We start from the raw sequence: 13865 nt of genomic DNA, 5'->3' as shown, positions 1-13865 counted from the left end.
TTCCCACACCGTTCACCCAATTTGGATGTAAATACCCTCAATATTCATATTCAGTTTCAACTCCAATATGCTGTGGTAGACAGCTAAATTAATAATAATAACTTGGTCAATGTCCAAATATTTATGGACCTGACTGTACGTATAAGTAAATCATCCAAACATCACACCTGCGGGACAAGTACAGGATGGCAACAACAACTGCCCGAGTTACACCAGGAACGCACAATCCCTCCATCAGTGCTCAGACTGTCCGCAATAGGCTGAGAGAGGCTGGACTGAGGGCTTGTAGGCTTGTTGTAAGGCAGGTCCTCATCAGACATCACCGGCAACAACGTCGTCTATGGGCACAAACCCACCGTCGCTGGACCAGACAGGACTGGCAAAAAGTGCTCTTCACTGACGAGTCGCGGTTTTGTCTCACCAGGGGTGATGGTCGGATTCGCGTTTATCGTCGAAAGAATGAGCGTTACACCGAGGCCTGTAAAATGGAGCGGGATCGATTTGGAGGTGGAGGGTCCGTCATGGTCTGGGGCGGTGTGTCACAGCATCATCGGACTGAGCTTGTCATTGCAGGCAATCTCAACGCTGTGCATTACAGGGAAGACATCCTCCTCCCTCATGTGGTACCCTTCCTGCAGGCTCATCCTGACATGACCCTCCAGCATGATAATGCCACCAGCCATACTGCTCGTTCTGTGCGTGATTTCCTGCAAGACAAGAATGTCAGTGTTCTGCCATGGCCAGCGAAGACCCCGGATCTCAATCCCATTGAGCACGTCCGGGACCTGTTTGAGCGGAGGGTGAGGGCTAGGGCCATTCCCCCCAGAAATGTCAGGGAACTTGCAGGTGCCTTGGTGGAAGAGTGGGGTAACATCTCACAGCAAGAACTGGCAAATCTGGTGCAGTCCATGAGGAGGAGATGCACTGCAGTACTTAATGCAGCTGGTGGCCACACCAGATACTGACTGTTACTTTTGATTTTGACCCCCCCTTTATTCCACATTTATTCCATTTCTGTTAGTCACATGTCTCTGGAACTTGCTCAGTTTATGTCTCAGTTGTTGAATCTTGTTATGTTCATACAAATATTTACACATGTTAATTAAGTTTGCTGAAAATAAACGCAGCTGACAGTGAGAGGACATTTCTTTTTTTGCTGAGTTTATTTTACTGGTAGTCACAGTAGTCCAAACTGCTACATGTAGTGTTAATTTTACACATTCAGCTTCAGGAAGAAAGCAAAATAAAAGAAATGTGCCATATATGGTACTGTATTTGATGAGGTATTTTAGACAGAGATATAGATAGACAGAGATCAGCATAAGGCACCAAGCAAAGATAGTGTTCCATGAAACAACACTCTAACTTGTTTTATGGGAGTTCGAGTGTCATTAGTTCAAGTTTAAATTCAAGTTCAATTTGAACTGGCACACGTTGGTGTGATACAGTTGAAGTCGGAAGTTTACATACACATTATTCCATTTACGTTAGTCACATGTCTGTGGAACTTGTTCAGTTTATGAATCTTATGTTCATACAAATATTTACACATGTAAGTTTGCTGAAAATAAATGCTGTTGACAGTGAGAGGATGTTTCTTTTTTTGCTGAGTACGTACATACATACAGTTGAAGTCGGAAGTTTACATACACTTAGGTTGGAGTCATTAAAACTCGTTTTTCAACCACTCCACAATTTTCTTGTTAACAAACTATAGTTTTGGCAAGTCGGGTAGGACATCTACTTTGTGCATGACACAATAATTTTTTCAACAATTGTTTACAGACATTATTTCACTTATAATTCACTGTATCACAATTCCAGTGGGTCAGACGTTTACATACACTAAGTTGACTGTGCCTTTAAACAGCTTGGAAAATTCCAGAAAATTATGTCATGGCTTTAGAAGCTTCTGATAGGCTAATTGACATAATTTGAGTCAATTGGAGGTGTACCTGTGGATGTATTTCAAGGCCTATCTGCAAACTCAGTGCCTCTTTGCTTGACATCATGGGAAAATCTAAATAAATCAGGCAAGACCTCAGAAAACAAATTGGAGACCTCTGCAAGTTTGGTTCATCTTTGGGAGCAATTTCCAAATGCCTGAAGGTACCACGTTCATCTGTACAAACAATAGTACGCAAGCAAAAACACCATGTGACCACGCAGCCGTCATACCGCTCAGGAAGCAGACGCGTTCTGTCTCCTAGAGATGAACGTACTTTGGTGCGAAAAGTGAAAATCAATCCCAGAACAACAGCAAAGGACCTTGTGAAGATGCTGGAGGAAACAGGTACAAAATTATCTATATCCACAGTAAAACGAGTCCTATATCGACATAACCTTAAAGGCCGCTCAGCAAGGAAGAAGCCACTGCTCCAAAACCACCATAAAAAAGCCAGACTACGGTTTGCAACTGCACATGGGGACAAAGGTCGTCCTTTTTGGAGAAATGTCCTCTGGTCTGATGAAACAAAAATGGAACTGTTTGGCAATAATGGCCATCGTTATGTTTGGAGGAAAAAAGGGGAGGCTTGCAAGCTGAAGAACACCATCTCAACCGTGAAGCACAGGGGTGGCAGCATCATGTTGTGGGGGTGCTTTGCTGCAGGAGGGACTGGTGCACTTCACAAAATAGATGGCACCATGAGAAAGGAAAATTATGTGGATATATTGAAGCAAAATCTCAAGACATCAGTCAGGAAGTTAAAGCTTGGTCGCGAATGGATCTTCCAAATGGACAATGACCCCAAGCATACTTCAAAAGTTGTGTCAAAATGGATTAAGGACATCAAACTCAAGGTATTGGAGTGGCCTTCACAAAGCCTTGACCTCAATCCTCTAGAAGATTTGTGGGCAGAACTGAAAAAGCGTGTGCGAGCAAGGAGGCCTACAAACCTGATTCAGTTACACCAGCTCTGTCAGGAGGAATGTGCCAAAATTCACCCAACTTATTGTGGGAAGCTTGTGGAAGGCTACCTGAAACGTTTGACCCAAGTTAAACCATTTAAAGGCAATGCTACCAAATGCTAATTGAGTATGTAAACTTCTGACCCGCTGGGAATGTGATGAAAGAAATAAAAGCTGAAATAAATCACTCTCTACTATTATTCTGACATTTCACATTCTTAAAATGAAGTGGTGATCCTAACTGACCTACGACAGGGAATTTTTACTAGGATTACATTTCAGAAATTGTGAAAAACTGAGTTTAAATGTATTTGGCTAAGGTGTATGTAAACTTCCAACATCAACTGTACATAAGGCCCCTTTACATGTTGGCAGGTGTGGCAGATCGGCAAGGAATTGTCTGGGTGGTAATTAAAAGGTTACGGGCTTGGCTGTAGGCTAGGGTTGCAGGGCTAGGAGTTGGCTGTATAGTTGCTGGGGCTAAACAATGTGATTGTTGGGGCTATACAGTGTGGTAGTTGGGGCTTAACAGTGTGGTAGTTGGGGCTAAACAGCGTGGTAGTTGGGGCTAAACAGTGTGGTAGTTGGTGCTAAACAGCGTGGTTGTTGAGGCTACACAGCGTGCTAGTTGGGGATAAACAGTGTGGTTGTTGGGGATAAACAGTGTGGCATTTGGGGTAGTTTGGGCTAAACAGTGTGGTAGTTGGGGATAAATAGGGGGGTAGTTAGGGCTAAACAGTGTGGTAGTTGGGGATAAATAATGGGGTAGTTGGGGCTAAATAGTGGGGTAGTTGGGGATAAACAGTGTGGTAGTTGGGGCTAAACAGTGGGGTGGTTGGGGCTAAACAGTGTGGTAGTTGGGGATAAATAGGGGGGTAGTTAGGGCTAAACAGTGTGGTAGTTGGGGATAAATAATGGGGTAGTTGGGGCTAAATAGTGGGGTAGTTGGGGATAAACAGTGTGGTAGTTGGGGCTAAACAGTGGGGTGGTTGGGGCTAAACAGTGTGGTTGTTGGGGCTAAACAGTGGGGTGGTTGGGGCTAAACAGTGGGGTGGTTGGGGCTAAACAGTGGGGTGGTTGGGGCTAAATAATGGGGTAGTTGGGGATAAACAGTGTGGTTGTTGGGGCTAAACAGTGGGGTGGTTGGGGCTAAACAGTGGGGTGGTTGGGGCTAAACAGTGGGGTGGTTGGGGATAAACAGTGGGGTGGTTGGGGCTAAACAATGGGGTGGTTGGGGATAAACAGTGTGGTTGTTGGGGCTAAACATTGTGGGTGGTTGGGGCTAAACAGTGTGGTAGTTGGGGCTAAACAGTGTGGTAGTTGGGGCTAAACAGTGTGGTAGTTGGGGCTAAACAGTGTGGTAGTTGGGGCTAAACAGTGTGGTAGTTGGGGGTATCACTATCACTGCTGATGAGAGATTCCCTTTCTGGTAGGTGGAACGCTGAACTATTCTCCCCACGTTGCCATGGCCACGCACCCCAACACACCCGGGTCATTGTCACAGCTACCGCAGCCACAGTCATAGCTACCAGGGCCCCCAGGACCAACGCCCCTAGCAACCAGGGCCACGCCTCCATCATCAGTTCCAGGTAAGGACTGAGAACCTCCGATATCCTTTGGTCTGGAGGGGAGGGGAGAGGAGAGGAGGAGTCCTTTACAATCCTTCAGGCATTCACGATTAAAACATGCCTATTACCAACAACACACACGGTACGTACCTGAGTCGAGCATGTACGAGTATTCGTACCCCAGGTCTTTGCTGGAGGTGAAGTATTCTATGTTTCTGTGTAGAGGTATGAAGGGCACCATGTGGTACTGCCTGTTGTGACCGATGGGAGCATTGAACTCTGGGTATTGGGTCTGCTCTGGAGCATGTCTCCTCAACCACTGCTCATAGATACTAGAGAGAGAGAGAGACAATTAGATCCAACCAAATCATGAGAAAACAAAAAGATAATTACTTGACACATTGGAAAGAATGAACAAAAACACTGAGCAAACTCAAACGCTATTTGGTCCTAAACAGAGTACACAGTGGCAGAATACCTGACCACTGTGACTGACCCAAATTTAAGGAAAACTTTGACTATGTACAGACTCAGTGAGCATAGCCTTGCTATTGAGAAAGGTCGCCTTAGCCTGTCTTCTATTGAGAGCCAGGTCTGCCTATGTGCACACTGCCCACAAAATGAGGTGGAAACTGAGCTGCACTTCCTAACCTCCTGTCAAATGCATGACCATATTAGACAAATATTTCCCTCAGATTACACAGATCCACAAAGAACTTGAAAACAAACCCAATTTTGATAAACTCCCATATCTACTGGGTGAAATACCACAGTGTGCCATCACAGCAGCAAGATTTGTGAGCTGTTGCCAGAAGAAAAGGGCAAACAGTGAAGAACAAACACCATTCTAAATACAACCCATATTTATCTTTATTTATTTTCCCTTTTGTACTTTAACTATTTACACATCGTTACAACACTGTATATAGACATAATAAGACATTTGTTAAGTTAAAGTTAACAAACAGATTACTGACCATTTCGAATCTCACCGTACCTTCTCCACTATGCAATCTGGTTTCAGAGCTGGTCATGGGTGCACCTCAGCCATGCTCAAGGTCCTAAACGATATCATAACCGCCATCGATAAGAGACATTACTGTGCAGCCGTATTCATCGACCTGGCTAAAGCTTTCGACTCTGTCAATGACAACATTCTTATTGGCAGACTCAACAGCCTTGGTTTCTCAAATGATTGCCTCGCTTGGTTCACCAACTACTTCTCCGATAGAGTTCAGTGTGTCAAATCGGAGGGCCTGTTGTCCGGACCTCTGGCAGTCTCTACAGGGTGCCACAGGGTTCAATTCTCGGGCCGACTCTCTTCTCTGTATACATCAATGATGTCGCTCACCATTACGCAGACGACTCATTCTGTATACCTCTGGCCCTTCGTTGGACACTGTGTTAACTCGCCTCCAGACACGCTTCAATGCCATACAACTCTCCTTCCGTGGCCTCCAACTGCTCTTAAATGCAAGTAAAACTAAATGCATGCTCTTCAACCGATCGCTGCCCACACCTGCCCGCCCGTCCAGCATCACTACTCTGGACGGTTCTGACTTAGAATATGTGGACAACTACAAATACCTAGGTGTCTGGTTAGACTGTAAACTCTCCTTCCAGACCCACATTAAACATCTCCAATCCAAAATTAAATCTAGAATTGGCTTCCTATTTCACAACAAAGCATCCTTCACTCATGCTGCCAAACATACCCTCGTAAAACTGACTATCCTACCGATCCTCGACTTCAGCGATGTCATTTACAAAATAGCCTCCAACACTCTACTCAACAAATTGGATGCAGTCTATCACAGTGCCATCCATTTTGTCACCAAAGCCCCATATACTACCCACCACTGTGACCTGTATGCTCTCGTTGGCTGGCCCTCGCTTCATACTCGTCGCCAAACCCACTGGCTCCAGGTCATCTACAAGTCTCTGCTAGGTAAAGCCCCGCCTTATCTCAGCTCACTGGTCACCATAGCAGCACCCACTCGTAGCACGTGCTCCAGCAGGTATATCTCACTGGTCACCCCCAAAGTCAGTTCTTCCTTTGGCCGCCTCTCCTTCCAGTTCTCTGCTGCCAATGACTGGAACGAACTGCAAAAATTTCTGAAGCTGGAGACTCTTACCTCCCTCATTAGCTTTAAGCACCAGCTGTCAGAGCAGCTCACAAATCACTGCACCTGTACATAGCTTATCTGTAAATAGCCCATCTCAAGTTGCACATTCATCCTCTGCACATCCTACCGTTCCAGTGTTTAATTGCTATATTGTAATTACTTTGCCACCATGGCCTATTTATTGCCTTACCTCTCTTATCCTACCTCATTTGCACATGCTGTATATAGATTTTCCTACTCTATTATTGATTGTATGTTTGTTTATTCTATGTGTAACTCTGTGTTGTTGTATGTGTCGAACTGCTTTGCTTTATCTTGGCCAGGTCGCAGTTGCAAATGAGAACTTGTTCTCAACTAGCCTACCTGGTTAAATAAAGATTAAATAAAAAAATAAAAACATTTGAAATGTCTTTATTCTTTTGGAACTTCTGTGAGTGTTATGTTTACTGTTAATTTTTATTGTTTATTTCACTTTTGTTTATTATCTATTTCACTTGCGTTGGCATTGTTAATATATGTTTCCCATGCCAATAAAGCACTTGAATTGAGAGAGAGGGTGTGTGTAGGGGGAGAGAAAGAAAGAGAGAGAGAGAAACAGGGTGTGGGTGGGTGGGTGGGTGTGTGCGTGCATGTGTGTGTGTGTGTGTGAGTGTTTGTGTGTGTTTGTATGTGTGTGCTCACCTGTCTACGTAGGCGTGGTGCAGTAGGAAAATAGGGTCATTAGCTGACCCCTGAACTGAAGACATGGAGCCATTCATGAAGATGTGAAGAGAGGCGTGCATCCCCATCACCCTACTGTTACCCAGGCCTGTCTGAGGGTTCCCAAAACCTATAGGTGAGGGGTCAAAGGTTAGAGGTCACCCCCCTAAACCACACTGTTACCCAGGCCTGTTAGAGAGCTCCCAAAACCTAGAGTTCAGGGATTAAAGGTCATCCCCATCACCACACTGTTACCCAGGCCTGTCACAGAGCTGCCGGAACCTAGAGTTCAGGGGTCAGAGATAAGTGGTTAGATGTCATCCCCATCACCACACTCTTACCCAGGCCTGTCACAGAGCTGCCGACACCTAGAGGTTAGGGGTCAGAGGTCAGGGGTCAGAATACAACACAAGAGTTAGGGTTAGAACAACGCTCTCTAGAGTGTTCTAGAACTACTGACTTTCTAGAGGTCTAGAACTAATAACACACACAACCCTACTTACCTTCCATTGTGTTTCTGAAGCTGAAGTTAGCGGAGCGGTCCATGGCTCCCGTGTCGTAGTCACGGAGACTGACCGTGAACTCCACCTCTGCTGCCGTTGGCAACCGCGGAACCAAGTTATGGTTGTGGTTGCCAGGGTTACGCAGCAACGGCCCCTCGTCGCTACCGTCACACAGCACCCCCCTTACGCTGTAGTCTACCGCACGCGAACACATCACCTACACACATACACACACACAAAACTATAGAATCAGGACAACTGCATACCACATGATTGTGTTAGCCTGCTGAGCTAAAGCTTAAGCATTAAAGTAACTGTCCAGTGAAAATCTCACTTTTAAAAGTTCATATTCTCTTAACTCATACCCAAATAAAGTTGTTGACTCATCCTATACTCGCATCTGTGGCCAAAGCATAAATTGGAGAAAAACACTTCAAAAACCCCACTTCAAACTTGTATCTCAAACAGATCTTTAAAAAAATGCTTGCTATTTCCTCATAGCGGATGACATTATCCTCCAGAGGAGGATGAGTTGGCCAATCAGGGGTCTACTTGCATGAATATTTTGACCGGTATACGCCCACACTATTTTGTTGTTGGGGTACGTACGCCCACACCATTCCAAAACAGAAAAGCTTATTTTTAACATACTTAATTACCAGTTTTTGGAAGGAAAACGATTTCCCTCAGATCTATAAACTGGTTGATTCGAGCCCTGAATGCTGATTGGCTGAAAGCCGTGGTATATCAGACCATATACCACGGGTATGACAAAACATTTATTTTTAGTGTTCTAATTAAGTTGGTAACCAGTTTATAATAGCAGTAAGGCACCTCAGGGGTTAACGGTATATGGCCAATATATCACGGCTAAGGGCGTTGCGTCGTGCATAGGAACAGCCCTTAGGCCTTATTGCTTAATTATAGGTCATGCAGTACCAGTCATAAGTTTGGACACACCTACTCATTCCAGACTTTTTCTTTATTTTTACTATTTTCTGCATTGTAGAAAATAGTAAAGACATCAAAACTATGAAATAACACATATGGAATAATGTAGTAAACAGAAAAGTGACACTCTTGGCATTCTCTCAACAAGCGTCATGAGGTAGTCACCTTGAATGTATTTCAATTAACAGGTGTGGCTTGTTAAAAGTTAATTTGTGGAATTTCTTTCCTTCTCAATGTGTTTGAGCCAATCAGTTGTGTTGTGACAAGGTAGGGGTGGTATACAGAAGATAGCCCTATTTGGTAAAAGACCAAGTCTATATTATGGCAAGAACAGCTCAAATAAGCAAAGAGAAACAACAGTCCATCATTACTGTATGACATGAAGAACTTGGAAAGTTTCTTCAAGTGCAGTCACAAAATCCATCAAGCGCTATGATGAAACTGGCTCTCATGAGGACCGTACAGGAAAGGAAGACCCAGAGTTAGCTCTGCTTCCGAGAATAAGTTCATTAGCGTTAACTGCACATCAGGAATTGCAGCCCAAATAAATGCTTCACAGAGTTCAAGTAACAGACACATCTCAACATCAACTGTTCAGAGGAGACTGTGTGAATCAGGCCTTCATTGTTGAATTTCTGCAAAGAAACCACTACTAAAGAACACCGATAATAAGAAGAGACTTGATTGATCCAAGAAACATGAGCACTGGAAATAAGACCGGTGGAAATATGTCCTTTGGTCTGATGAGTCCAAATTTGAGATTTTTGGTTCAAACCTTCGTGTCTTTGTGAGACGCAGAGTAGGTGAACGGATGATCTCCGCATGTGTGGTTCCCACCATGAAGCATGGAGGAGGAGGTGTGATGGTGTGGGGGTGCTTTGCTGGTGACACAGTCTGTGATTTATTTAGAATTCAAGGCACAATTAACCAGCATGGTTACCACAGCATTCTGCAGCGATACGCAATCCCATCTGGTTTGCACTTAGTGGGACTATAATTTATTTTTCAACAGAACAATGACCCAACACACCTCCAGGCCGTGTAAGGGCTATTTGGTTGAAATCTGTCCTTTAGTCTGATGAGTCCAAATTGGAGATTTTTGGTTCCAACCGCAGTGTCTTTGTGAGACGCAGAGTAGGTGAACTGATGATCTCAGCATGTGTGGTTCCCACCGTGAACCATGGAGGAGGAGGTGTGGGGGTGCTTTGCTGGTGACACAGTCTGTGATTTATTTAGAATTCAAGGCACACTTAACCAGCATGGCTACCACCAATCCCATCTGGTTTGCACTTAGTGAGACTATAATTTATTTTTACACAGGACAATGACCCAATACACCTCCAGGCTATGTAAGGGCTATTTGACCAAGAAAGGGAGAGTGATGGAGTGCTGCATCAGATGACCTGGCCTCCACAATCACCCGACCTCAACCCAATTGAGATGGTTTGGGATGAGTTGGACCGCAGAGTGAAGGAAAAGCAGCCAACAAGTGCTCAGCATATGTGGGAACTCCTTCAAGACTGTTGGAAAAGCATTCCAGGTGAAGCTGGTTGAGAGAATGTCAAGCGTGTGCAAAGCTGTCATTTAGGCAAAAGATGTCTACTTTGAAGAATATAAAATATAAAATATATTTTGATTTGTTTTGGTTACTACATGATTCCATATGTGTTATTTCATTGTTGTGATGTCTTCACTATTATTTTACAATGTAGAAAATAGTAAAAATAAAGAAAAACCCTTGAATGAGTAGGTGTGCCCAAACTTTTGACCGGTACTGTATTTCATAAAAATCTGGAAACACTGGACAGTTTCTGTCACGACTTCCGCCGAAGTTGGTCCCTCTCCTCTCTTCGGGCGGCGTTCGGCGGTCGAAGTCACCGACTTTCTAGCCATCGCTGATCCTCTTTTAATTTTCCTTTGGTTTTGTCTTGTCTTGTATCACACCTGGTTCCAATCCCATCAATTACATGTTGTGTATTTAACCCTCTGTTTCCCCTCATGTCCTTGTCGGTGATTGTTTGTTTGTAAGCTATGTGCTAGTTATGTTCTGGTGTGCGACGGGTTTTGTACCCACGTGTATTATTTTGTATATTTTGGTTTTCTGAGTTTTTGAGCACTTATTAAACTGCTTTCTACCAAGTTCGATCTCCTGCGCCTGACTTCCCTGCCACCAGCACGCACCCCCTTAGTTTCCTTAACTTGGGGAGCGAGCACAATTCAGAGCTCAGGCACAGAACCACCTCCAAACCCCCCCCACACACACACACACACACACACACACACACACACACACACACACACACACACACACACACACACACACACACACACACACACACACACACACACACACACACACACACACACACACACACACACACACACACACACACACTCTCTCCACAGACTGTGGTGGGAGGCTGTAGGTGACTGGGAGAGGAGAGGAACCCCATTATATATGGGGTTTGATTATATTACACAATATTATATAGGGGAAAGAAAGTTGTGCTTTAGACTGAGAGGAAGAGAAGATGCTTTCTAAAGTTCAACCAGGAATAATTCTGCTGTTTCAGTACAAATAAACCATGCAGGGTCATAGAGCATCATTATCCGATGGATTACCTTCTACATACAGTATCTCCATCACTACTGCTGTCTCTAACTCATGTTGAAGTGAGCCTTATATAGTTTTTATACTGTGTGTGTGTGTGTGTGTGTGTGTGTGTGTGTGTGTGTGTGTGTGTGTGTGTGTGTGTGTGTGTGTGTGTGTGTGTGTGTGTGTGTGTGTGTGTGTGTGTGTGTGTGTGTGTGTGTGTGTGTGTGTGTGTGTGTGTGTGTGTGTGTGTGTTAATCACAGAACATGGCCTCTGGCAGAGACATGAGGTACTCAGACAGTCTCCTGATAACCACCCTCCTCTCCCCCACCTCTCCTCTCCCCACCCTCTTCTCCTCTCCTTCCATCTCCTCTCCCCAGTTTTCTCCTCTCTTTTCCTCATCTCCTCTCGTCTCCTTTCTTCTCCTCCTCTCCTCTGCGATCCTCTCCTCTCCTCTCCCAGTTCCTTTCCTCTTTTCTCCTCCAGTCCTCCTCTCCTCTCCCCAGTCCTCTCCTGTCCTGTCCTCATCTCCTCTCCCCAGTCCTCTCCTGTCCTCCACATCTCCTCCCTCCTATTTAGGCTACAGGGGAGCTCAACAAGGATAGTATATCATCACAGTATTCAAGTCATCACAGGAAAAGTAATAAAGAAGAGTTGAATTATTAAAATGTCTATTCACATTCTGTGAGTTGAGAAGCATGTACCGTCTTGTTGATTACATCTCTATAGTGTAAGGGGGACTCTTCTCCTCCTCTCCTCTCCAGGCCTCCCCGTACCATCAATGAAAATACAACACTGTGGAGACTATTGTGAACTTCTAAGAATAATGCCAAGGTGACAGTGAGAGTGAGAGGAAGGGAGGAGAAAATAGGTAGGCAGGAAAGGTGAAGAGAAAAGAGAGAGTAAGAGGATGGAAGAGACAAGAAGAGGATGAAAGGTGTCTCACCCTCCAAGAAGAGAACACTGAAGCAGGGCTGATGAGGTTGGGGTCTCGGGGGCTCCGGGCGCCCATCAGGTCGTCGGTGCAGACGTCACAGCCCTGCGCGTCCCGCCAGTCCCAGTACGGGATGGAGAATTCAAAGTCCCTGGTCAGCTTCCGAATATCACGCTCCCAGTGCAGCAGGTACGCACGGTGCCACGGCAGAAAGGCGGGAGCCCAGTGGGCGAAGTCCACATCTGTCCAGACATTCCCCGGTCCACCGAGAAGAGCATTCCTCGAGACATAGTAGTGCATCCACACAAACACGTCATAGGTCGAGACGTCAGAGAACAGTGGGGTGCTCCCGTTATTCATCTCCCGGTAGGTCCCGGTAGCTATGACGTAATCCTGGCTCACTGTGTGCTTGGCCAGGTTGAGGTATGAGATAAGTTTCCGCCTTTCCGCCGCCGAAAGGTGAAACACGTTCCGCCTCACGGACTCTCTCCTCTCCCCGCACTTAGTACCAAACAGCCCGAACTGGCACTCTCCGCAGTTGAACCCCATGTAGTTGGAGGCGCACTGGCAGGTCCGGTTATAAAACACCAGAGGCCACCTCTCTCTGTCGTCCAAGCCGGAGAACGGGTAATTCAGCCCGTTGGGTAGATCCGATACCTCCACGTCCCGGCAGAACCCCCTGCCAGAGCTGGCCCCGCAAGCCGAGCCATCCCCATCCCAGACCGGGCAGCACTCCTTAGAGAGCAGGGCCTCCGTGGTGGCGCAGAGACGGGGAAACTGCTGCTGGGATAACCGCACACACTGGAGGAAAAACACACCGTGGAGGAGCAAGAACCGCATCGCAACACTTCACCACACACACCAACACAAACACAGCTGTCCAGGCCTGTCTTGTCCTGTCACACACACACACCAGCCCGGTGACGTGCCTAGAGTCATTGAGAGAGGAGTTGGTAAGTAGAAGTGAGATAAGACGAAACCCATGTAGCTACTCCAGTCAGATCAGAGTCACTCAGATACGACTCGACTTCTCCTCCCTCCCCCGCACTCCCCCCTCTCTGGACCGGTGGTCACATACCTCATGACCCCGGGGGTGAGCTTGTTTCATGGGCGGGTGGTTCCCTGAACACACACACACACACACACACACACACACACACACACCAAGGGTCTTTCTCACACATTCTGACGGACTAACCAACGGATATAATTTCTTTAATTACACTGCAGGTTTCAGGGAAGGTCTTTAAGGGTTAAATACATGTAGAAAAAAAGCATATCCATGTATTTCTTTGTATCACTAAAGCACTAGCCTACGGGATTCAGTGAAGGCAATTGAAATGTGACTATAGAAAGGATGACATTTTGGTTCAAGTTTCTTTCTGATACTTCCCTTCAAGTTTCTTAACCACAGAGTTATGTTGTCGTTATTTTTTGTTTCAAATGTTTAGTTTATTTTAAAAAATCGACTATGACCCAGATTTTCCCACTTTGCCATCAGACAAAATAGTCTCAGTTCAGAAAGCAAACTGTTATCTGTCACGTATGCTCTTTCTCCGGCGCTCTAAGTCGCCATACTC

The 13865-nt window shown here is 45.5% G+C and overlaps 1 protein-coding gene across 1 annotated transcript; it reads right to left on the bottom strand.

Annotated features, from left to right (window-relative positions):
- Window positions 1-1157: 1157 nt before the first annotated feature.
- LOC139558633 (tyrosinase-like) lies at window positions 1158-13262 on the bottom strand. The gene is made up of 5 exons (XM_071373887.1): window positions 12298-13262; window positions 7807-8023; window positions 7286-7433; window positions 4629-4810; window positions 1158-4531 (listed from the first exon to the last, which is right to left on the bottom strand). The coding sequence occupies exons 1-5, from the start codon at window positions 13123-13125 to the stop codon at window positions 4281-4283; spliced, it is 1626 nt and encodes a 541-aa protein (XP_071229988.1). The 5' UTR covers window positions 13126-13262; the 3' UTR covers window positions 1158-4280.
- Window positions 13263-13865: the final 603 nt, after the last annotated feature.

The sequence above is a fragment of the Salvelinus alpinus genome, chromosome 29 (assembly GCF_045679555.1).
Source record: "Salvelinus alpinus chromosome 29, SLU_Salpinus.1, whole genome shotgun sequence".
NCBI lineage: Eukaryota > Metazoa > Chordata > Actinopteri > Salmoniformes > Salmonidae > Salvelinus > Salvelinus alpinus.
The sequence above is the reverse complement of the archived record's forward strand: the minus strand, read 5'-3'. Positions and strand labels throughout refer to the sequence as shown.